This window comes from Moschus berezovskii, chromosome 1 (assembly GCF_049115385.1).
Source record: "Moschus berezovskii isolate FMDL1 chromosome 1, NW_MosBer_1.0, whole genome shotgun sequence".
Classification (NCBI taxonomy): domain Eukaryota; kingdom Metazoa; phylum Chordata; class Mammalia; order Artiodactyla; family Moschidae; genus Moschus; species Moschus berezovskii.
Window position 1 is genome coordinate 139,513,086 of NC_142460.1, and position 25,614 is coordinate 139,538,699.

Genomic DNA, 25,614 nt, shown 5'->3' on the forward strand with positions numbered 1-25,614 from the left:
TGTTAGTCACTGTAGTATTTACATATCAACTTGCTGGTTTGTAATATTGACAGCTATAAACTTTTTGTTAAGTTTTATAAGTAATGATGTTTACAAAATAAATCTTGAACCACAAAGATTCATATGATTCCAATGAATAATTCAGGCAAGCAAATTTTTTTCATCTGATTTAAGACAATATCTTTGAACAGTGTCTCTCTTTTATAAAAAACACAACTAGGTGATTGTTGAGTAAGATGTTATTTCATACATGTGATGCAACAACAAATACCAGCGAAAACATAATAGTTCTGATGTAATAGTTCAGTGTTTGGATTTCAGGGAAGAGCTTAATATGGTGGAATATGTTAACAGATTGGAGAACAGATTAGGTGCTGTGATGACCAAAAAGCAAATAATGAAGCTGTAGACTCAAGCAATGTGTTTGGGGATTAGATTAGCAAACAAATGAACAAATACAATTACACTTATACAGCACCAAATTTACTCACCTTAAAATTAAAGACACAGTACAAACAACAGCATGCAAAGAGTAGCATGATAGGGACTTCAGAAAAGGAGACACTTTTTATGAAGGGTCCTAATGGGAATGAATTAAACGTGAGGTTAACCTAGACTAACATGAGTGTGGGCCCCATCATCACAGGAGAATCCATAGGTCCAGATATCATCAGCTTAAATATCTTTGTAGTTATATAGCTTCCTGTGAAGATAAATGTCTCACTCCAGAAGTTCAAAATAATAGAATACCCAATATTTACTGCAATGCACACAATGTGAGAAACATCTTGAATAATCAGTACATAGAAATCAGTGGAGTAACTCATCTATCGTCTGGGTTGATGTTTCTATACATTTGAGTAAAGGCAAAAAATTTAGGTTTTTGAAAGGATTTACAGATTAGATGTTGGCCTTTTCCCTCTATCAGCAAAGAAGGCTAGCAATATGTCTGAAAGCAGATTTTGTGTGAGTAAAAGAAACTAATGATTTACACAGAGAGGATAAAATTAATGTATGGACCACTAAATGATAAAAAGGTTTGAAAGGTATTGCTTCCCAAACCCATCTAAAAGCCATTGCAATTTTCCTTTCTTAAAATTACTTCTCACTCACCATTACCATTCCTGTCACTACCAGGAAACTATCATGTCTATGTAGTCTATAATCATACTTATTTTTATACTTTACTATGAAATTGGTGAATATTTAACATGTATCACACTGAATAAATGACATTTATTGGGATAAATATGCCTTCCTTTTAGCAAGATCTAAGATTAGGGAAAATAATTTTTTTTCAAAGATACAAAGCAATTTTGCTTTGATTTAAACCTTGATTGATCAAAACTAACATCATATTGTCACTTACATTCACAAATCTCAAAACATAGCCTTTGGACTGTAACACTGATTAACTAGTTAGTTATATGTACTACTTACAAATTTTCTTCTAGCCAATTAATATATTTATCTTTTATTCTAATGCCTAGTTTTAAGTAAATTGGTGAGGCCATGAATGATAAAGCTCCATGGATTCCATCCTCCATATGGTCATGAGAAACTTTAACTCCAACATTTTGAAGTCGTGAGACATACATAAGTCCATCATCTCTTAGAATATCATGTTGACAGGTGAGGATGTAAGTTAAGGGCAGATTTTGCAACTGGGAATCGTTGACTGCCAAGGGTGATAACCTACTATCCAAAAGTATTGAATACGAAGGGTTAAGTCTTCCAAGAATTGGTTCGGTATATACATGGCTTTTCTTGTACTCCTCAGGAAGAAAGGTGCTCCAGTTAACCAACTTGAACAGTTGCATTGAACCATGAGGCATGTGCTGATTTTTCATCATTGCCTGGGGCAATACTTTATCCTGGGTCAAATATAGGCATGCAAGTTTGATTGCCAGTTTCCATGACAGAAGTGGACCATGCTCATTTTCTCGGTGAGATGGCAGAGAGAGATCAACTACCTGTAAGCCAGGGTAAATTAAAGCTTGTGCTTTCAGTTTATGTTTTAATTCTGGATCATTCTGGATCTGAAAAAAGACACAGTAAAATGTTAATGAGTCCAAGGCTTCTAACCTATAGGAGTAGGAGGCTTTCCTCCAATCATATCAGCTCTTATGTAAATAATTATAAGAATGATATAGTACCTCATAGTTATACTTTGAGGGCTTTAAAAAGTGTCATCCCACTATCATCAATAATGATTCACACACAGGTTTACTCACATATGACAACCAAATAAAAAAAATAATGTGATTTCTGTGGACAAGTAGTCTATACTGAAAAATTTGACCTACAGTAACCTGAGAAGAAATAATGAATGTAATAATAGAATATCATTGCTCAAACTCACATATTAACTAAATTCAAATGGAATTCGATCAAGTTAAAGAAAATATTCCTAACATACAACTTGTCTTTTGGAGAAAACAGTATAGTGGTAAAGAATCTGCCTTCAATGCAGAAGACACAAGAGACATGGGTTTTATCTCTAGGTCAGGAAGATCCCCTGGAGTAGGAAATTGCAACCCATCCCAGTATTCTTGCCGGAAACTTCCATGGACAGTGGAACCTAGTGTGCTAGAGTCCATGGGGCCACAAAAAATCAAATATGACTGAAGTGACTGAGCACACACATGCACAATAAACAGCTTGTCTTTTGGAGAAAACAGTGTAGTGTGGCAGGAAATAAGCATAGTAATTAATGAAAATTTGAAGGGCAAAAAAAGACACGGAGCATTGTATTTGAAGTATTTCTTTCTTACAGAAATAAGAAGCATCTTAATATCTCAACTATGGGGTGAGACAAGCCACCATATATTTTCCTTTCCATTGATTTTACTCCTACACTCTAAAGAAGAAAACTTACAAGTAATGTGAGGAGCCTAAGCCCAGACCAACAGCCTCAATGGTGACATCTGTAGAAATGAATATACCAATTGACACTCCACATGAAAGGCTCAGTCTCTGGAGGGTGTTTCTTAATGTTAACCCCTCCCAGAAGTAGCTGACATACAAAATGAGAATTAATTTAAATTAACCCCAGTAGAACCTCACAAGGGGACGTGATATCCAACCAACTGCAAACTACACACTCAAGGTATAGTGGGGGCACGGTTTCAAAAAGACAATGAAGAAAAACAAATTTGCCTAACAATCTCTCTTATGCCCTTGATTCCTTCCCAGTGTCCTCCATACAGATTATTTTCTAAATCAACCAGCTCATGTCATAAGCAGAGTGGAAGAAACAACAGCAACCCCCAAAATGAAAATGAGACAGAGAAACTCAACCAATATTTTCTCAGGCTAGTATCAAAGTCATACAAGAGGAGTTAGAAGATCCTGCTGGTTTTACTGGTAGGTATCCTTCTTATGTTAGTTTTGCTCCACAAAATTTAGTTTGGGGGGTAAAAATTATCTATTGTACTGAATTGATTTTTCAATGATAATAGTTATTGGGGACAATTATTGTTTAACTGCACAGTTCAGTTCAGTCGCTCAGTCGTGTCCAACTCTTTGGGACCCCATGAATCACAGCACACCAGGCCTCCCTGTCCATCACCAAATCCCGTTCACTCAAACTCATGTCCACAGAGTCGGTGATGCCATCCAGCCATCTCATTCTCGGTCATCCCCTTCTTCTTCTGCCCCCAACCTTTCCAAGCATCAGAGTCTTTTCCAGTGAGTCAACTCATCACATGAGGTGGCCAAAGTATTGCAGTTTCAGCTTTAGCATCAGTCCTTCCAATGAACACCCAGGATCGATCTCCCTTAGAATGGACTGGTTGGATCTCCTTGCGGTACAAGGGACTCTCAAGAGTCTTCTCCAACACCACAGTTCAAACTGCACAAGCAATGGTTTTAACATAGACCATTTTCTTTTTTACTACAGTAGTGGTTCTTCCATGTCAGCATGCCATGTGGCCCAAATGTTGTCTGCTAGCATTCCACTGAAATATATGAACTACAATACCTACGGAGAATAAAAAATCCCTTGTCATATTAAACAGTAGTTCCTAGATATTGTTCTGTTTCCTTTAAAATTGTTGACTAATGAAAAGCCTTATTTAGTATTATATGTCACTTTTCCTCATTGCTGCTAAAACCACATTGTCTAATGGTAAAATTATGTGAAAGGACAGGAGGGTTTTTTTCTGTTTTTCCACTTAACAGTTTAAAATATAAAACCATTAAAAACATCCTAACAAAGAAAATGATTATTTTGTGTTAGAGTTATAGCATGTGTGTGTTATAAATATAGATAACATATAACACATACAGCTTACCAGTTGAGTCACTCCTGCTGCAAGTGTACCCCCAGAACTATCACCTGAAATACAAATTCGATTGGGGTCCACTCCATATTTTGCAAGAATTTTATCCTGTAGAAAGAATTTGACCACAGAAACAACATCCTCATAGGGAACTGGAAATGGATATTGAGGAGCTAGGCTAGGGCTTCAGAAAAAAGAAAAAAGGAAACAAACAAAGCATATAAGATTAAACTTCAGTTGCATATATCCACGTATCTCTCAATTTAATCGGCAGGTCCAGAGAACAAAATTGGCCCTACTTTGAATCTTTAGTTTCACCAATCATACATGGAGTTCCTACTAACTTCTGTTTTTAAAATAAAATGTAGATTCTTGTATAACCTTTTTAAAATGTTGGGTTCTATGGGAGATGAAAGAAATCAGGGTCCTGTCTTTATACTCATAAAATTGTATGTAAATTTTTCAGCAAAAGTGCAATTAAAGAGAGATGCTCTGCAACATTTATCAGATTCTCTATGAAGTTGGTGACTAACATTTTTACAACCATTCTTGGGAGTGCACACTAGATTTTAAAAGTCGCAAATCTGAGAGCAAATGATTTGTAGGTGTCATATTAGAAATTTATCTAGGTAAAAATTCTACAAAATAGCGTGCTCTGTTATCAGAATTTGTATCATAAGCTGAGTACCTGAGTATGAGCTTACATATGACCTGAAAACACAATTCAAAATAAATATTTAAGTATAGTAAGTGATCTTGCATGACAGCTGTAAATGTCATTCTGAGGCAAATTATCAGAGCATCTGTTAATGTATCCAACTGTGTATATATATATATATATATATATATATATATATATATATATTTAATATTTTCTTCTAATATTGAGGTAAACTCTATTGGGTTGTATTATTTCTCCCTATACAAGTAATCTTACTTTGCAAAAGAATTGGTGAATTAATAAATCTCAATATCAACCCTTAAATGCTGACCTGATGACCCTTGCAATCTTGTCATATTGTAACTATATTAAAAATATCTGAAGTGTAGTATAAATTAAGGAAAATAGCATATCAAAAATGTATTGTTACTTTAAATGTTCTTCAGGGTACAAAAACAGAACATATATCAGAAGTAACTGAATTTTTAAACTCAGTACAATACACATCACAATTTTAAAAGTATCTTAATAAAGTGGTATATTAGGTTCAATTATAGAGAGAAAGGGAGAGCATCCTAATTTTTATAAATTAGAAGTATCTCTGAAAACATCTGATTCTTCTGGTTGCCCTAAGTAAGCATTGGTTCCACTTGCATGTTCTATTTAATACCCTTAAGTTCTCAATTAATAAAAATACTACTATGTTCTCTGCTCACCATTGGGCTAGGAGTCTCTAAGTATCTTTCTGTACTACTTAACTGTTTGGAAAATGGGAAAAATAAACACAACTTCATTATGAAGATGAAGTACAGATAACTCTTGAATAGATCATATAGTAGTGGACATTTGCTAGTTTTTCTTGTATATTGTTGGAAATTTAGGCAAAAATAATTAGTACTTAAGTTCTCTCATTTTGAGAATGACTTTAAATTTTCAGATGGTCCCAACATTTTCATCTAATGTTTCTCCAATTAAGAGTATCTATGTAGCCAATATTTTCTAATAAATTCTAATGAAAATGAATCTAAAAAAGAATATATATGAGTGTAACTACACCACTGTGCTGTATACTTGAAACTAACACAATATAGTAAATCAATGGCACTTCAGTGAAAAAGAGAATGTCTATAAAATTAATCTTTTATCACCAACTCAAAAAAAAAAAACCCACAAAACTCAACATCCTAAATGTATAATGGGTAGCTAAGCACCTAGGCATTTCTAGAAGTTCCACAGCTGTGTTGCCAAAGATGTTCAGCCTGTGGTACCTCTTAGAAGTTTGTCCAGTGACAGAGGTTGAAGGGAAACTAGGTATCTTTGACGAAGATAAGATAATGTAACATTAGTAAGATTTACTAACATAAATATAAGATCCCTAGGCTCCAAGTCCTTTGGGAGGCTTGGGTGTCTTCTTTGGAAACCAAAACTATGTCACAAGGGCAAGACTTATAATATTTAAAGAAAAAATCACTGTCTTACTCCACTCCAACAACAACAGCGTCAAGTTTGTTTGCCGTCCATCTATTCAGGAGGTCCAAAGGTGTTTGCTCTGAAATGAAGAAATTAATATGGAAGCCTACCCTGTAAATAAATGGCAATGGAAAACCAACAACACTGTGAAACATGACAGAAATATGATTAATTGGTGGAATCCTCACATTTCCACTTTTTCTGCTGCCACATGTTAGGATCCAGAGATGAAAGACTTGATTGCTGTCATCAAATGGGGAAGGTCATTGCAGAAGAAAATACATTCAAAGAATCATGAGAATACATATAGAGCTCAGGGAATTAACTGTTAAGTACAATTGAAACAAGTATTGAGAGAGAAGTAGGATATAAAGTGAAACCACATTGGAAAATAGGAATACTGGTACCAGTACTTGGATGCTACACTAAAGATTTCTTTGTCAACAAGATGATAGATATTACCAAAGAATTTAGTTATAAAATTTATGACCAGATTTGCATAAAACAGAAGCAAATTAGAAAAAGGGTGACATAAACAAGGAAATGGTGGTGAGCAAAAAAAAGGAGAAGCAACAGAAGGAAATTAAGTTATAACTTTTTTAAATGTGGAGAAAGAGAAAAAGCTATTTAGGAAGACAGGTGGACAGAATTGGTTATTAAATGTAGATGCTAAGGAACAATAAGTAATTGATTGCAGTTCTCACATCGATAGAACAACAGCTGAGGAGCAGTTCCTCTGCTTGTTTTCTTAAAGTTGTTTTTACTTATGTTGTTTATTTGGATTTATTTTTTTCCTAGACTATTGGGATAGGGAGTAGATATGATTCAGGTTGTTTAATCATGTTAACCTTAAATTATCTGTGGTTCCTCCAAATATACTGGCAAGCTCTGAAGTTCTATAATATTGATATTAAACTTAGGACCATGGTTACAGCTGAAGGTACAGCTTTGGAAATCAACAGCATAGGTGTGAGGGGTAGTGCTGAAAAGTGGAAAGGTCTAAATAAAAGAGCATGAAGAGTCAACAACTAATGAAAGGACTACTGGAAAACACTAACACTTATAAAATGTAAAAACAGGCCCATTTAGTGCATTTGTTTATGTTTGCTTTATTTTAAAGAAGGATAAGCATGTGAAGTTAAGGGGGAGAGGCAAAAGTCAAAAGAAATATGTTTCATAGAAACCAAGGGAGCAGAGAATTTCAGTGAAGCAAAGAGGAGAGATCATTGTCAAATTACACAATTTAAGAATTCTTAAAGGAGAAATTGGATTCCACAGTGTATAAAAATGAGCTTGAGAAAGATAAGAGAGTGATAAGTGACTACCTACAGAGAGATATTTGGAAAAAAGGAAGATCAAGGTAGAAGATGTTGTAACATGTTTAGGTGCCGATAGAGAGAACACATTTATAGATAGAAGAAAAATACTGATTAAAATCCTAACAATAGTAGGAAATATGACCACAGACAAAAAAGAGATTAAATCTTGGCAAAGATAAAAATGCATTTTTCTGCAATATAAATAGAAAGAAGTAAAGTTAAGAATTAATACAGTCTATAATTTTTGAGGACACACATGGCTGGCAAGGAGTAAAGAGTAGATGGTTGCTGAATTTGCACAGACATCCTTGACAGATGAAGGAGGATAAGCTGAGAGACTTGAAAGAGCATGAGGTTTTGAAAGTGGCATTGATATGAAGGATAGGAACTAAATACACACAGAGACAACATCTTGAAACCACCTTGAGGGTTTGTAGGATAAGACTGTTCACCAGTGGTGTGAGGGTTAAGCCTGTTGATCCTGCTTACAGGCCTTTGTTTGGGTTTTGGTTCCTCCACTTGCTAATAGGACTTGGAACAAGTTACTGAACCATTCTGTAGCTACCTTACTTCTTAAAGCATGATAATAATACCTATCCTAATATTGTGAGTATCTACCAAATAAGAGTGGACCACTCACAAAACTACTGTAGCATTTGTGGTTATTTTGAAATGCTAACAAATCACAAAGTCAAAATTCTGGGTATAATCATTCAGCCTATGTCTCTTTGATGAAAGGAGTATTTTCATTTGTTTCTTACATTTTGGATTTCCTTCAATACAATATCTAAAAGCAACTGTGTATATATGTGTCTGTGTGAATATGCGTGTATGCTTGAGCATGTTTGAGTTTGTGTCTGGGAATGTGTATGAGTGTGTAACTGTCTTAGCTATTCCATCATACCTCTTGGAATCATCTCCAAACATTAGACAGAAATATACTTGAGGAGAAGAGCTTGATTACTCAGCTGTATTTTATTTTTCAAGTTCAAAGTATGCATTGGATTCTAAGCCTCAATGTGATAAGTACTGATGCATCACTCTCTACAATATGAATATGTATTTGCTACTTGGAAGTTGCAGATATTATCACTTCTGAACCAACATTTAAATCATCTTATTCACTTCTGTTTTTCTGAACCTAAAATCAGGTCATTAGGTAATTTCAAACTTAAGCTTTAAGTTTACTACTTGAATCTCCCATTATACATTGTCAATGTAACTTTATTTGATAATAATATTTTTAAAGCAAAGATCTCACCTGATATTTTTATGATTTATTTACAAAAAAGTATATGAAGACATATATATGAACCTTGACTGATACAGTTTATCTCTCTACTAAGTACACTTACTTACAAACATAAATTATATCAGCAAAAGTTCTGTCAAATATACAAAAATTATTTTAATATAAATACTTATAATGTTCAACACAAACAAACACATATACTCACACATATTTGCTTATATGAAAAGCACTTACTGTAACTTCCTAAGACAAAGGCACCACCATGAATAAAAATTACAGCTGGTCTCTGGCTTTCTCTCTTCCTCTTTGGCAAGTACAAACGTACTGGAATATCACTAAAGGTTGTGTCCATCACTGTAACATTTTCATCTGAAATTGGTTGTGTATAGTCCAGTTTAATTATTATGGAAAACAATTCATCAAATCTTTTAATGCCTGTTTTTTCCAATATCGTAGCCTGTCAAAACAAAAAAAATTAGAACTTCAAATATTTCAGTTTATAGTAATATCAATGCATATAAATATGTAATCAAAGAAGAACAAAAAATGAATAATACCGTAAAACTACTAGAATTCATCAGTGAATTTGGTAAAGTTGCAGGTTGCAAAATTAATACGCAGAAATCTGTTTCATTTCTATACACTAACAACAAAAGATCAGAAAGAGAAACTTAAGAAGCAATTCCATTTACTGTTGCATCAAAAAGAATAAAATACTTAAGTATAAGCCTACCTAAGAGACAAAAGACCTGTACTCTGAAAGGTATAAGATGCTGATGAAAGAAATCAAAGAAGACACAAACAGATTGAAAGATATACCATGTTTATGGATTGAAAAAAATCAATACTGTCAAAATGACTATACTACCCAAGACAAACTACAGAGTCAATGCAATCCCTATCAAATTAACATTGACATTTTTCAGAGAACTAGAACAAAAAATATCTCAGAAATTGTAAGGAGACACAAAACACCCTGAATAGCCAAAGCAATCATGAAAAAGAAAAACAGAACTGGAGGAATCAGTCTCCCTAACTAATACTACAGAGCAACAGTCATCAAGCAGTATGGTACTGGCACAAAAATAGAAATAGAGATCAATGGAACAGGATAGAAAACCCAGAAATAAGCTCATGCACCTATAGTCAATTAATCTATGACAAAGGAGGCAAGACTACACAATATAGGAAAGACAGTCTCTCAACAAATAGTGCTGGGAAAACTGGACAGCCAAACATAAAGAAATGAAGTTAGATCATTCTTTAACTTCATACTGGAGCAGGGAATGGAAATCTACTCCAGTATTCTTGCCTGGAGAATTCCATGGACAAAGGAGGAGGCTGGCGGGCCACAGGCCATGGGGCCGCAAAGAATCGGACATGACTGAACAATTAACACACTAATTCCATACACAAAAAATAAGCTCAAAATGGATTAAAGACCTAAATGTTAGACCAGACACTATAAAACTCTTAGAGGAAAACATAGGCAGAACACTCTCTGACATAAATCACAGCAACATCTTTTTCAATCCATCTCCCAGAATAATAAAAATAGAAGCAAAAATAAACAAATGGTACCTATTCAAAAAGTTTTGCACAGCAAAGGAAACAATAAACAAAAAGACAACCCACAGATTGGGAGAAAATATTTGCAAATGATGTGACTGATAAGGGGTTAGTCTCCAGAATTTACAAACAGCTTATGACACTTAATAGCATCAAAACAACCCACTCAAAAAATGGACAGAAGACTTGAATAGACATTTTTCTAGAGAGAACACACAGATAGCCAACAGGTACATGAAAATATGTTCAACATCACTAGCTATTAGAGAAATACAAATCAAAACTACAATGAGATATCACCTCACATCAGTCAAAATGACTCTCATAAAAAAATCCACAAACAACAAATGCTGGAGAGGATGTGAAAAGAAGGGTACCCTCCTGCACTGTTGGTGGGAAGGTGAATAGATACAACCACTATTGGAACAATATGGAAGTTCCTTAAAAAACTAAAAGTAGAGTTACCATATGACCCTACAGTCCCACTCCTGGGCATATATCCAGGAAAGAAAATGGCCTGAAAATATACATCCACCTCAGTGTTAATTGCAGCACTGTTTACAATAGCCAAGACATGAAAACAACCTAAATGTACATTGACAGGGGAATGGATAAAGAAGATGTGGTACATATATACAATAGAATGAAATAAGGCCATTTGAAACAACATGAATGGACCTAAAGAGTGTCATATTGAGTAAAGTAAGTCAGAGAGAGAAAGAGAAATATTATATGACATCCCTTATACATGGAATCTAAAAGGAAATGATACACATGAACTTACTTACAAAGCAGAAAAAGATTCACAGACCTAGAAAACAAACTTATATCTGCCCAAGGGAAGGGATAGTTAAGGATTTTGGGAAGGTCATGCTATACTGCTATATTTAAAATGGATAACCAACAAAAACCTATTTTATAGCACATGAAACTCTGCTCAATATTATGTGCCAGCCTGGATGGGAGGGGTGTTTGGGGGAGAATGGATACATGTATGTATATGACTGAGTCCCTTCATGTTTCACCTGGAACAATCACAGCATTGTTAATTGGCTATACTCCAATATAAAATGTTTTTCAATATTAAAAAAATAAATATAATAATACTGTAGAGGTGTCATTGTACATCCTAATATATATGCTATAGTTGCTTCTAAATAAATCCACATATATAGTGTTTTTTAAATGAGTAATCTGATAATTTACTTGCAGTTTATCTTATATTGGTCTACTTATTTCTTAATTATAAATTATAAATTTTATCTGAAAAATTATCTGAGAAAATATTTTCAACTTTTTGTATGGGTATTCTAAATATATTCATTTAACTCATTGAAATTTAATTTAAATAAAATTTCAGAAAGTGTATACTTATCACTTTAATAATAAAGCTATGCCCATTTTTTGAACTGAAAATACAATTTTGTTTTTAAGAAAGACTTGGAGAAATAAAAACATTATTTGTAAATTCTGTGTCATTGAAATAAAGCTCTCTTTACTGTTTTTGGTAGGCTTTTAATATTTTTGTAGTATCTTCCACTGAATAGTCAACAAAAAATTGTGAAATATTGTGGGGGAAAAGAACATTACACAACATTTATTATTATAGTTATCTGAGGCTGCTAAAATTATACGAGGTATTAAAAACAACATATAAACTGTCTGCTTTAATGATAAGGATACTGAGACCTAGAAAGCTCTGGTTTCTGACACAAGTTAGATGCCTAGTAATTCACAAGAAGTAAATACATTTTTCTAGATCAATGTGATATATACTACAGGTACTCCTCTTTCAGTTCAGTTCAGTTGCTCAGTCGTGTCCAACTCTTTGCAACCCCACAAACCACAGCACGCCAGGCCTCCATGTCCATCACCAATTCCCGGAGTCCACCCAAACCCATGTCCATCGAGTCGGTAATGCCATCCAATCATCTCATTCTCTGTCGTCCAGTTCTCCACCTGCCCCCTATACCTCCCAGCATTAGGGTCTTTTTCAATGAGTCAACACTTTGTATGAAGTAGCCAAAGTACTGGACTTTCAGCCTCGGCTTCAGTCCTTCCAATGAACACCCAGGACTGGTCTCCTTTAGGATGGACTGGTTGGATCTTCTTGCAGTCCAAGGGACTCTCAAGAGGCTTCTCCAGCACCACAGTTCAAAAGCATCAATTCTTCGGCGATCAGCTTTCTTGACAGTCCAACTCTCACATCCAGACATGACCACTGGAATAACCATAGCCTTGACTAGACAGACCTTAGTTGGCAAAGTAATGTCTCTGCTTTTTAATATGCTATCTAGGTTGGTCATAACTTTCCTTCCAAGGAGCAAGCGTCTTTTAATTTCATGGCTGTAATCACCATCTGCAGTGATTTTGGAACCCAGAAAAATAATGTCTGACTCTGTTTCCACAGTTTCCCCATCTATTTCCCATGAAGTGATGTGACCAGAGGCCACAATCTTAGTTTTCTGAATGTTGAGCTTCAAGTCAACCTTTCACTCTCTTCTTTCACCTTCATCAAGAGGCTCTTTAGTTCTTCTTCACTTTTTGCCATAAGGGTGGTGTCATCTGCATATCTGAGGTTATTGATATTTCTCCCGGCAGTCTTGATTCCAGCTTGTGCTTTTTCCAGCCCAGCATTTCTCATGATGTACTCTGCATATAAGTTAAATAAGCAGGGTGACAATATTTTGATGTACTCCTTTTCCTATTTGGAACCGGTCTGTTGTTCGATGTTCAGTTCTAACTGTTGCTTCCTGACCTGCATACAGGTTTCTCAAGAGGCAGGTTAGGTGGTCTGGTATTCCCATCTCTTCCAGAATTTTCCACAATTTATTGTGATCCACAAAGTCAAAGGCTTTGGCATAGTCAATAAAGCAGAAATAGATCTTGTTCTATAACTCTCTTGCTTTATCCATGATCCAGCAGATGTTGGCAATTTGATCTCTGGTTCCTCTGCCTTTTCTAAAACCAGCTTGAACACCTTGAAGTTCATGGTTTACGTATTGCTGAAACCTGGCTTGGAGAATTTTAAGCATTACTTGACTAGCATGTGAGATGAGTGCAATTGTACTCCTCTACATATAATCAATTGCTAAATTATGTTTTACAAAAGAATCTATAAGAAATGGAGGGGAGGAAAATAAAGAGATTGAACAATCAGAGAAGAAAAATAAATAAAAGGAATCCAGATTGGAAAAGAAGTAAAACTCTGTTTGCAGATGACATGATTCTCTACATAGAAAACCCTGAAGATACCACCAGAAAATTATTAGAGCTTGTCAATGAATATAGTAAATTTACAGGATATAAAATTAATAAACAGAAATCCTTTGCATTCCTATACACTAACTATGAGAAAATAGAGATTAAGGGAACAATCCCATTCACCATTGCAATGAAAAGAATAAAATGCTTAGGAATAAATTTATCTAAAGAAAAAAAGTCCTATATATAGAAAACTATAAAACGCTGATGAAAGAAATCAAAGATGATACATACAGATGGATAAATATATCATGTTTATGGGTTGTAAGAATCTATAGTGAAAATGAGTATACTACCCAAAGCAATCTAAAGATTCAGTGCAATCCCTATCAAGCTACCAATGGTATTTTTCACAGAACCAGAACAAATAATTTCACAATTTGTAGGGAAACAAAAAAACCTAGAATATCCAAAGCAATCTTGAAAAGGAAGAATGGACTGGAGGAATCAATTTGCCTGACTTTAGACTACTAAAAAGCTACAGTCATCAAGACAGTGTGGTACTGGCACAAAGACAAATATATATCAATGGAACAAAACAAAAAGCCCAGGGATGAATTCACGCTTTTGAACTGCGGTGCTGGAGAAGACTCTTGAGAGTCCCTTGGACTGCAAGGAGATCCAACAAGTCCATTCTAAAGGAGATCAATCCTGGGTGTCCATTGGAAGGACTGATGCTAAAGCTGAAACTCCAATACTTTGGCCACCTCATGCGACAAGTTGACTCACTGGAAAAGACTCTGATGCTGGGAGGGATTGGGGGTGGAAGGAGGAGGGGACGACAGAGAATGAGATGGCTGGATGGCATCACCGACTCTGTGGACATGAGTTTGAGTGAATTCCAGGAGTTGGTGATGGACAGGGAGGCCTGGTGTGCTGTGATTCATGGGGTCGCAAAGAGTCGGTCACGACTGAGCGACTGAACTGAACTGATGGACACCTAATCTTTGACAAAGGAGGCAAAAATATACAATGGAGAAAAGACAATCTCTTTAACAATTGGTGCTGGGAAAAATGGTCAACCACCCGTAAAAGAACGAAATTAGAAAACTTTCTAACGCCATACACAAAAATAAACTCAAAATGGATTAAAGATCTAAATGTAAGACCAGAAACTATAAAACTCCTAGAGGAAAACATAGGTAGAACACTCTGACATAAATCACAGCATGATCCTCTACGATCCACCTTCCAGATTAATGGAAATAAAAGCAAAAATAAACAAATGGGACCTAATTAAACTTAAAAGCTTTTTCACATTGAAGAAAACAAGGTGAAAAGGCAGCCTTCAGAGTGGGAGAAAATAATGGCAAATGAAGCAACTGACAAAGAATTAATCTCAAAAATATACAAGCAGCTTATGCAGCTCAATACCAGAAAAATAAACAACCCCATAAAAAAATGGGTCAAAGAACTAAACAGACATGTCTCCAAAGAAGATATACAGATGGCTAACAAACACATGAAAAGATGCTCAACATCACTTATTATCAGATAAACACAAATCAAAACCAAAATGAGGTACTATCTCATGCCAGTCAGAAAGATTTCCATCAGAAAGATTCCAAATAACAAATGCTAGAGAAGGTGTGGAGAAAAGGGAACCCTCTTACACTGTTGGTGGGAATGCAAACTAGTATAACCACTATGGAGAAGAATGGAGATTCCTTAAAAAACTGGATATAGAACTGCTACACAACCCAGCAATTCCACTGCTGGGCACACACACCAAGAAAACCAGAATTGAAAGAGACACATGTATCCCAATGTTCATTGCATCACTGTTCACAATAGCGAGGACATGGAAGCAACCTAGATGTCCATTGGCAGATGAATGGATATGGAAGTTGTGGTACATATACACAATGGAATATTACTCAGATATTAAAAAAAAAAAAACGCGTTTGAGTCCGTTCTATGAGGTGGATGAAACTGGAGCCTATTATACAGAGTGAAGTAAGTCAGAAAGAAAATCACCAATGCAGTATATTAACATATATATATATATAATTTAGAAAGATGGTAATGAGAACCCTATATGCAAGACAGCAAAAGAGACACAGATGTAAAGAACAGACTTTTGGACTTGTGGAAGAAGGAGATGGTGAGATGATTTGACAGAATAGCATTGAAACATGTACATTCAGTTCAGTTCAGTTCAGTCGCTCAGTCGTATCCAACTCTTTGCGACCCCATGAATCACAGCATGCCAGGCCTTCCTGTCCCAGAGTTCACTCAAACTCATGTCCACCGAGTTGGTGGTGCCATCCAGCCATCTCATTCTCTGTCGTCCCCTTCTCCTCCTGCCCCCAATCCCTCCCAGCATCAGAGTCTTCTCCAGTGAGTCAACTCTTTGCATGAGGTGGCCAAAGTATTGGAGTTTCAGCTCATCAGTCCTTCCAATGAACACCCAGGGCTAATCTCCTTTAGAATGGACTGGTTGGATCTTCTTGCAGTCCAAGTGACTCTCAAGAGTCTTCTCCAACACCACAGTTCAAAAGCATCAATTCTTTGGCGATCAGCTTTCTTCACAGTCCAACTCTCACGTCCATACATGACCACTGGAAAAACCATAGCCTTGACTAGATGAACCTTTGTTGGCAAAGTAATGTCCCTGCTTTTCAATATTTATCTAGGTTGGTCATAACTTTCCTTCTTAAATAGATGACCAATGCAAGTTTGATGCATGAAGCAGGGCACTCAAACCTGGTGCCCTGGGACCACCCAGAGGGTTGTGGTGGGGAGGGAGTGGGGATGGGCGTTCAGGATGGGGGGACACTTGTACACCTGTGGTTGATTCATGTTGATGTATGGCAAAAACCACCACAGTATTTTAAAATAATTAACCTCCAATTAAAATAAATTAATTAAAAAACAAAATCAAGAAGAGAAAAGGTTCTCTGATAGAAATAACTTGACCAAACTTAAAAACTGATATTTACTTAAGGAATAATGAATGAGAAATACTCTGCTGGTCTGCATAGTACAGCCTTGAAACAGAAATTTTGGCATATTATCATTTCTAAATAGCTCTAAAATACTACTTTGATGTCAAGTAAAAACACACATGCACACTTCCCAGGTGGCTCAGTTTAGAATCTGCCTGCCAAGCAGAAGAGGCTGATATGATTCCTGGGTCAGAAGATTCCTGGAGAAGAAAATGTCAACACACTTCCGTATCTTGTCTGGAAAATTCCATGGACAGAGGGACCTGGCAGGCTGCAGTCCTTGTGGTTGCAAAGAGTCAGACTGAGTAATTGAGTTTGTACACCCATAGAAGCAAAAATCCTTAACAAAATATTAAATCACATTCCCTGATATTGAAAAATGACAATCCATTATGATCAATTGAGTTCTGCCCAGAAATGCAAGATTAATACACTATTTGTAAATCAATGTAATTCATATACTAATACAGAAAGAAAAATTATATATGCTCATCCTAATATATAATTATAATAACAGATGCAGAAAAACAATTTGGCTTAACTCATCACCTATTCATGATAAAAAAAGAAATCTCTGCAAACTTAGAATAAAAAGAAACTTCTTTAATCTGATAAAGGGTATCTACAAAAAAATATCACGTTTAATGGTGAAAGACTGAATGCTTCCTCCTAAGGCAAGGATGTCTGCTCGCTACTCAACAGAATTCTGGGAAGTCCCAGTCAGGGCACTAAGCAGAGAAGGAAAGTCACTCAGGCTGGAAAGAAAAGGATGACAGTTTCTCTCTCTGTTTCCAGTCAACATAATTATCTAAGCAAATATTATGGGATCTACAAAAAACCCTAAAAAACAAATAAGCATGTTCGATACAAACAAAGTATACAAGTGAATATATATAAGAAACATCATTCCAGATGTAGCAATAAACAAAAGGAAATCAAAATTTTGAGTATCAATTATAACAGCACCAGAATTAAATTTCTTAGTTATATAACAATACACATATAGAGTCTTTATCTGCTGAATACTGATGGAAGAAAACTGATGGAAGAAATCAGACCTAATTAAATTGAGAAATATTTATAAACTGATCAGAGACAATATTGTTGAACTGACAGCTCTTTCTGAATTGGTTTACAGAATCAACCTAGTTTCAGACAAAAAGTTCATTGGAATTTTTAGTCACTACTAAAAATTATGATTAATGATGATTAATTATAATGATCAAAGCAATTTTGGTAATTAAGAAAGGTTGGTGGACTCCTGCAACCTGGTTCCAAGTCTACTGAGAAGCTAAAGTAGTCAAATAAAGTGAAAGTGAAGTCGCTCAGTCATGTCCAACTCTTTGCAACCCCATAGACTGCAGCCCACCAGGCTCCTCTGTCCATGGGATTCTCCAGGCAAGAAGACTGGAGTGGGTTGCCATTCCCTCCTCCAGGGGATCTTCCTGACCCAGGGATCGAACCTGGGTCTCCCATATTGCAGGCAGACACTTTACCCTCTGAGCCACCAGGGAAGCCCCAAAGTAGTCAAAACAGTGTAGCATTGGTGAAAAGCTGGACTCACAGATCAAGGGAAGAGAAAGGAGTCAGTTCAGAAATAAACCAACACAGGGACTTCCCTGGTGGTCCAGTGGTTAAGAATCTGCCTTACAGTGCAGGGGACACAGGTTCTATCCCTGGTCTGGGAACTAAGATCCCACATGCCTCGGACCAACTAACCCTGTATGTCACAACTAGAGTCTGCACCACAAAAAATGATCCTACATGACATAATGAGAATTCTGCATGCTGCAACTAAGACTGACAGGGTAAAATAAGTAAATAAGTATTTTTAGCAAAAAGAAAAAAAAAATGTTCAATTTACTTTTGACACAGATACAAGGCAATTCAATGAAGAAAGGCGATAAGTGTTTCAACAAATGATTATGGAACAACTGAACATCCATATGCAAAAAGAATGTACTTTGACCAATTCCTGACACATTATATAGCGATCAACTCATAATGGATCCAATGCAGTGTGTGCTCAGTGTCCAACTCTTTACAACCCTATGGACTATAGCCTGCCAAGCTCCAATATCCATGGAATTTTCCAGACAAGAATGGGCTGCCATTTCCTACTCCAGGGGGTCTTCCTGACCCAAGGACTGAATATGCGTCTCTGGCGTCTCCTGCATTGGCAGACAGATTCTTTACCACTGAGCCACCTGGAAAGCCCAATGAATCCAGTATCTAAATGTAAAATTAAGAACTGCAAACCTCTTAGAAGACATGATAGGAGAAAATCAGTCATCTTAGATTAGGTAAAAAGTTCTTAGATACAGTGTTAAAGAAGAAAAGTTTTTCTTTTTGTAAAGTTAATTGGACTTCAAAGACATGTAAAAGTTTTTGCTGTGTAACTTAAGACAACAAAAAGGAAAGCCACAGACTGGGAGAAAATATTTACAAACTAAGTGTCTGCTAAAAGAACACACAGAAAAACTATACAAAAAAGGTCTTAATGACCCAGATCACCATGATGGTATGGTCACTCACCTAGACCCTATAATCCTGGAGTCTGAAGTCAAGTGGGCCTTAAGAAGCATTGCTACAATCAAGGCTAGTGGAGTTATGGAATTCCAGCTGAACTATTTAAAATCCTAAAAGATGATGTTGTGAAAGTGCTGAACTCAATATGCCAGCAAATTTGGAAAACTAAGCAATGGCCACTGGACACGAAAAGATCAGTTTTCATTCCAATCCCAAAGAAGGGTAATGCCAAAGAATGTACAAATTACCATACAATTGTTCTCATTTCACATGCTAGCAAAGTAATGCTCAAAATCCTTCAAGCTAGGCTTCACCAGTATGTGAATATAGAACTTCTAGATGAACAAGTTGGATTTAGATAAGCAGAGGAACCAGAGGTCAAATTGCGAACATTCACTGGACTATAGAGAAAGCAAGAGAATTCCAGAAAAATATCTGCTTCTACTTCATCGACTACTCAGAAACCTTTGACTGTGTAGATCACAACAAACTCAAAAATTCTTAGAGATGGGAATACCAGACCACCTTACCTGTCTCCTGAGAAATAGGTGTTTGAATCAAGAAACAACAGTTAGAAATTTACACTGAACAACTGACAGGTTCAAAATTGAGAAAAGTGTATGATGAGGCTGTACGTTGTCACCCTGTTTATTTAACTTACGTACAGACACATCATGTGAAATGCTGGGCTGAATGAATTACAATCTGGTATCAAGATTGCCAAGAAATGTCAACAACCTCAGATATGCAGATGATACCACTCTAATAGCAGAAAGTGAAGAGGAACTAAAGAGCCTCTTGATAAGGGTGAAACAGAAGAGTGAAAAAGTTGGGATAAAGTTCAGCATTCAAAAACTAAGATCATGTCATCATGTCCCATTACTTCATGGCAAATGGATGGGGATAAAATAGAAGCAGTGACAGATTTTATTTTTTTTTTTTTGGCCTCCAAAATCATTGCAGAGGTGACTGTAGCCATAAAAATTGCTTGCTCCTTGGAAGGAAAGCTATGACAAACCTAGACAGCATATTAAAAAACAAAGATATTACTTTGCAAACAAAGTGACATAGCTATAGTCAAAGTTATGGTTTCTCCATTTGTAATGTATAGATGTGAGAGTTGGACCATAGAGAAGGCTGAGCACCAAAGAAGTGATGCCTTCAAATTGTGGTGCTGGAGAAGACTCTTTAGAGTTCCATGGACCGCAAGGAGATCAAACCAGTCAACCCTAAAGAAAATCAACCCTGAATAATCATTAGAGGGACTGATGTTGAAGCTGAAGCTCTAATTCATTGGCCACCTGATTCAAAGAACCAACTCATTGGAAAAGACCCTGGCTCTGGGAAATGGGTCACCCTCATCAAGAGGCTCTTTAGTTCCTCTTCACTTTCTGCCATTAGAGTGGTACCATCTGCATATCTGAGGTTGCTGACATTTCTTGGCAATCTTGATACCAGATTGTAATTCATTCAGCCCAGCATTTCACATGATGTAGTCTGCATGTAAGTTAAATAAACAGGGTGACAACATACAGCCCTATCATACACTTTTCTCAATTTTGAACCTGTGAGTTGTTCAGTGTAAGGTTCTAACTGTTGTTTCTTGATTCAAATACCTATTTCTCAGAGCATGAGATGGTTAGATAGCATCACTAACTCAACAGACGAGAATATGAGCAAACTCTGGGAGAAAGTGAAGAAAGCCTGGCGTGCTGTAGTCGATCCGTTTGCAAAAAGTCTGACACAACTTAGCACTAAACAACAACAACAACAAATGATTTGTATCCCCAATAGGAAGAACTCTCTATAGTTAAAAATAGAAAAACAAAGAACTAATCTTTCAAAATGGAGGAAAAATTAAACATTCATGTCACCACAAAAACATGGAATGAGATATAAATACATGAAATAATACTCAATACTTTTAATCATAAAGGAAATACAAATATGTACTGCAATCGAATATTTTGAAACAATAATTAAAACTGTTCTTAAAAAAATTGAAAATATTAAGTGTAGAAAGGACACAGAACAACTAAAACTTTCATGTTTTGCTGGTTTGAATGCCAAATTGTACTGGCTCTTTAAAAAACAACTAGGCAGTTTGCTATATGTTAAATATACATTTATAATATGACTCAAACATCTAATTCTAGGTATTTACCAGGTAGAAATTAAAATTTTTGCTTATTCAAAACCCTGTATATGAATTCTTTAGCAGCTTTATTCACATCCATTCCAAAGTGGGAACAACCCAAATATCTTTCAACTGTTTATTTAGGATAAACCATGACACATCCAGCTTCCCTTGTGGCTCAACTGATAAAAGAATCTGCCTGCAATGAAGGAGACCTGGGTTCAATCTCTGGATTGGGAAGACCCTGGAGAAGGGAAAGGCTAACCACTCCATTATTCTGGCCCAGAGAATTCCATGGATTGTATAGTCCACGGGATGGCAAAGAATTGGACACGACTGAGTGCCTTTCACTTTCACTTTCATGATAAAACCACATAATGGAAAACTACACAGCTTTAGAAAGGACTGAACTTGTGATACTCTCAATGCATAGATTACTCTAGAATATATCTTTCTTTTTTATTTACTTTATTTTTGGCTGTGCTGGGTCTTTGTTGCTGTGCAGGCTTTCTTTAGTTGTGGCGAGTGTGGGCTACTACAGTTGCAGTGCAGGGGCTTCTCATTGTGGTGGTTTCTATGGTTGAAGAGAATGGCCTATGAAGTGCATGTGAAATCTTCTCAGACCAGGGATCAAACCCATGTTTCCTGCACTGGCAGGTAAATTTTTAACCACTGAACCACATGGAAGTCTCTCAAATGTATTATGTTTAGTGAAATCCATTAAGCTAAACTCATAATTCACATGCAGTATGAACCCATCTGAGCTTCCCAGGTGGTGCATGGGTAAAGAACTCACCTACAATGGGGGAGACACAGGAGACATAGGCAGGATCCCTAGGAGGAGAAGATGCCATGGACAGGGGCATGGCAACCCACTCCGTGTGTTCTTGCCTGGAGAATCCCATGGACAGAGGAGACTAGCAGGCTACAGTCCATAGGGGCTCAAAGAGTCAGAAATGACTGAAGTGACTGAACACACACACAAACATGAACCCATTTATGATATTTCAAAAACACAAATTGTACAGGCATACAATGTTCAGCAGTTACCAGATGCTTAGGGTGTGGGAGTGTTTACTAAAAAGGGAAACATCCGGTGATTTGGGGGGTTATGTTTTCATGTTTTGATTTTGGTACTGGTTACATGAATCTCTACCTATATTAAACGACATAGGACTATATAACCAATAGGCTGACTTTTATGCAAAGTTAAAATAAAATTTAAAATTTGGCATAATGTTGAAGAAAAGTAGAGTCTGAATATAGACTGTCTGGTTTGATTCTCCATTCTAAAAATTGTTACCTATGTGTCTTTGGTTTTCTTATTCCCTGTTCCTCATTTTCCTCATTTATAAAATGAGGATAACTATAGTGACATCTTCAAACTGCAGTTGTAAGTGTTAAATCATAGTTTCAAGGAAATTAAAGCAGGACAGGGTACATCATGAGTGCCCAATAAATTCTAGTTTTTTTTTCATTATCAATATATGTGAAAAACATTCTTAAATATTTTCATTGCTGGTTGAAGATAATCATAGTGAAGATAATTTCAATTTAGCAGATGTATCACTTCAAAATGAACTCTACATAATGCACTGTGGTGACCTGAATGAGAAGGAAGTCCAAAAAGGAGGGGATATATAGATGTAAATGGGTGATTAAATTTTCTGTACAGTAGAAACTAACACAATATTGTAAAGCAACTATACTCTAATAAAAATTAACTTAAAAATTAACTTTTTTAGGGTTTTGTCCCCTCATTTCTGATAGTTCTGATGATGGGAGTAGATGCTTACTAGCTTTCTACTGAACAAACACCAGCTACCATTTTAGACATCACTACACGCTGTCTTGGAAAACGTGCCCTCCTACTCTCACAGTAATGCTGCAATTAGTTTATAGATTTCTCACTTTGCAGTTGAAAAACTTGAGCCACAGAAAAATGAAGTAGACTCTTTTAAGATCTGGATTTTAAGTTCACGCTCTTTCTTCTACTTTATGCAGCCAACAATATGAATGTCTAACTCTGTAGTCTTGTTTTTCCTCATCATTTTATCAAGAATTGTTGCACATTATAAAATTTACTTATGACAATAACAAAGTGATTATCACTTGAGCAATTAGAAGCTGATTGATTGCTAAAATAATTTGCATGTATATATATATAAGTAATGAACTGAACAGATAAGTAAATACAAAAGCCATTTCTATTTCACTTGTGTAATATTTTAATTCTGTTTTGCATTTGATAAACTAGAAGTTGAATCCTACAGTTGCATGGCTTCAGAATGTACTAACATTGATGAGGCAGGGCAGTAAATAAGCATTAGTTACTCTGAAGTTTAAAACTATAGAAGCTCTTCAGACAATAAAATGGCAGTTTCTCTGTAGGGCTGACACTTGCTCATTTTTCTCTCTAATCCAGTGAATGAAAAAGTGAAACATTCACAACAAAAGGGAACACAGGACAACAGGTCATTCGGCACACTTTTAACTTTAGGCAGGAGATCTAGACCTTGGGATCTAGTTTGACAGATCTGTCATCTCCTCTGGGTGGCACACTAGACAGCCACTTCTCTCTCTTCTCTGATCACTTATTGTCTGTTGATGCATTGTCCCTAAAACTTCCTGTTGTTTACATCATTTATAAGGCCTCCAGTTAGCAGCATGCTTTGACAGGGGAGCCTGATACTTTCAGTGAGGTAGATCTTAGTTCAAATTCTAGTATTGTCACAAAAAAATCTAAAATGTAGCAATTTAACATTGAAGGTAGACAAAAGCAGTGGTTTTCAAAGTATGATCTTAAGAATTCTTCTGGGTCTCTGAGAGATATTCAGGAAATGCACATAATACTATGTACTTTCTGCCTTTTTTAAAAGTCCAATCTCCTCATGAGCATGTAGTGGAATTTTCTAGAAGCTACATGACATGTAATATTGCAACAGGTTAAATGCAAAAGCAGATGGTGACTCCAGCTCTCTTCCATAAAGTTAGACATAAATGAGATTTGCAAAAATGGAAAACAATATCAATATTATTTAACTTCTAATAGATTTGTTATATTAACATCATTATCATTATTAAGTGCATTGATTTCTTTCTCTCTCTTTTTATTTTTTTCCACACTGCGGGGCATGCAGAATCTAAGTTCTGCTACCAGGAATTGTACACAGGCCCCCTGCAATGAAAGCGTGGAACCTTAACCAATGGACTACTAGGGAATTGTTATCTAATGAGGTCAGTTTCTAATGCAAATACTAATAACTATAACCCACATTTAAAAAGTACATTGAGTCTCAATATTTAAAAAGTATAGAGTTTCTGAAACTAAAAACTTCAAAAATGACTGAGAGAGACACTAAAACAATACAGGTACTAAATGTACATCAGAATAAAAAATCATAATCAGTATACATGAGTAAGTTTAAGAAAATACATGATTCAATTTTTCTCAGAAATATAAAATATAAATTGCTTTAAAATCCCTTCAATTTTCCACTTAAATAATATTATTTCTTTTATTCTTGGCACAGTATAATTTGCATTTATTTTACCAGCAAAATTTTATTTCCCATGTTTTATACAGATGCAATAGAGTTTATAATGATTTATTAAACTGATTAATAATATTTGAATGATTTATCCTAATAAAAAAGTCATTTTCAAAATGTTAATTACAAGAAACTTTACATATGCATGTAACAAGGAATCCCAATTCCCTGGAAAAAAATTACCATAAGTGAAGCAGTTTTTATAGCAGCATCCATGATCCTTACTTTCCAGGGTTCTTCAATGTTTTCTGGCATTGGTGTATAAATATAATAAGCAAAAAGAATACAAGTCAGTCCAAAGCACAGAGGTTTGTAACCCATGATATTCTTTTCACAGCCTCTGGATAGTGATGATACAATGTCACCATATATATACTAAAATTCTAAGTAGTAGGACAAAGGTACATGACAGAGTCTCTCAAGTAATCTGACTATGTTATCCATGCTGACCTAACATTCAGTTCCAAGATTAACAATGACCAGTTTGTAACTGGTTCAACAGTTACACACACACTCTATCTGAAACACAGTTCACAATGTGTCTCATCAAACATGCAGACAGAATAGCGAAGAATTTAGAACATTGGCAGAAACTCTTTCATCCTGTGACACTATCATTGACTCAGCACAA

The 25,614-nt window shown here is 35.8% G+C and overlaps 1 protein-coding gene across 2 annotated transcripts; it reads right to left on the reverse strand.

The window, feature by feature from the left end:
- Positions 1-260: 260 nt before the first annotated feature.
- Positions 261-25,305, reverse strand: LOC129551109 (arylacetamide deacetylase-like 2). Of its 2 annotated transcripts, none has more exons than XM_055418849.2 (5): positions 25,209-25,305; positions 9,220-9,442; positions 6,424-6,493; positions 4,296-4,467; positions 261-2,039 (listed from the first exon to the last, which is right to left on the reverse strand). In XM_055418849.2, the coding sequence occupies exons 1-5, from the start codon at positions 25,302-25,304 to the stop codon at positions 1,437-1,439; spliced, it is 1,164 nt and encodes a 387-aa protein (XP_055274824.1). In that variant the 5' UTR covers position 25,305; the 3' UTR covers positions 261-1,436. The 2 variants fall into 2 exon arrangements, with proteins under 2 accessions (XP_055274824.1, XP_055274821.1); XM_055418846.2 differs by having other exon boundaries at positions 25,167-25,304.
- Positions 25,306-25,614: the final 309 nt, after the last annotated feature.

What these genes read in the sequence shown, in the direction of transcription:
- LOC129551109 (XM_055418846.2), bottom strand. Translation starts at nt 25,304, where the DNA reads ATGGGTTACAAACCTCTGTGCTTTGGACTGACTTGTATTCTTTTTGCT. An exon ending in TAAAAACTGCTTCACTTATG is followed by an intron (nt 9,443 to 25,166) that starts GTAATTTTTTTC and finishes TTGTTTTGACAG; the next exon opens with GCTACGATATTGGAAAAAAC. An exon ending in CTTTGTCTTAGGAAGTTACA is followed by an intron (nt 6,494 to 9,219) that starts GTAAGTGCTTTT and finishes TCTTCATTTCAG; the next exon opens with AGCAAACACCTTTGGACCTC.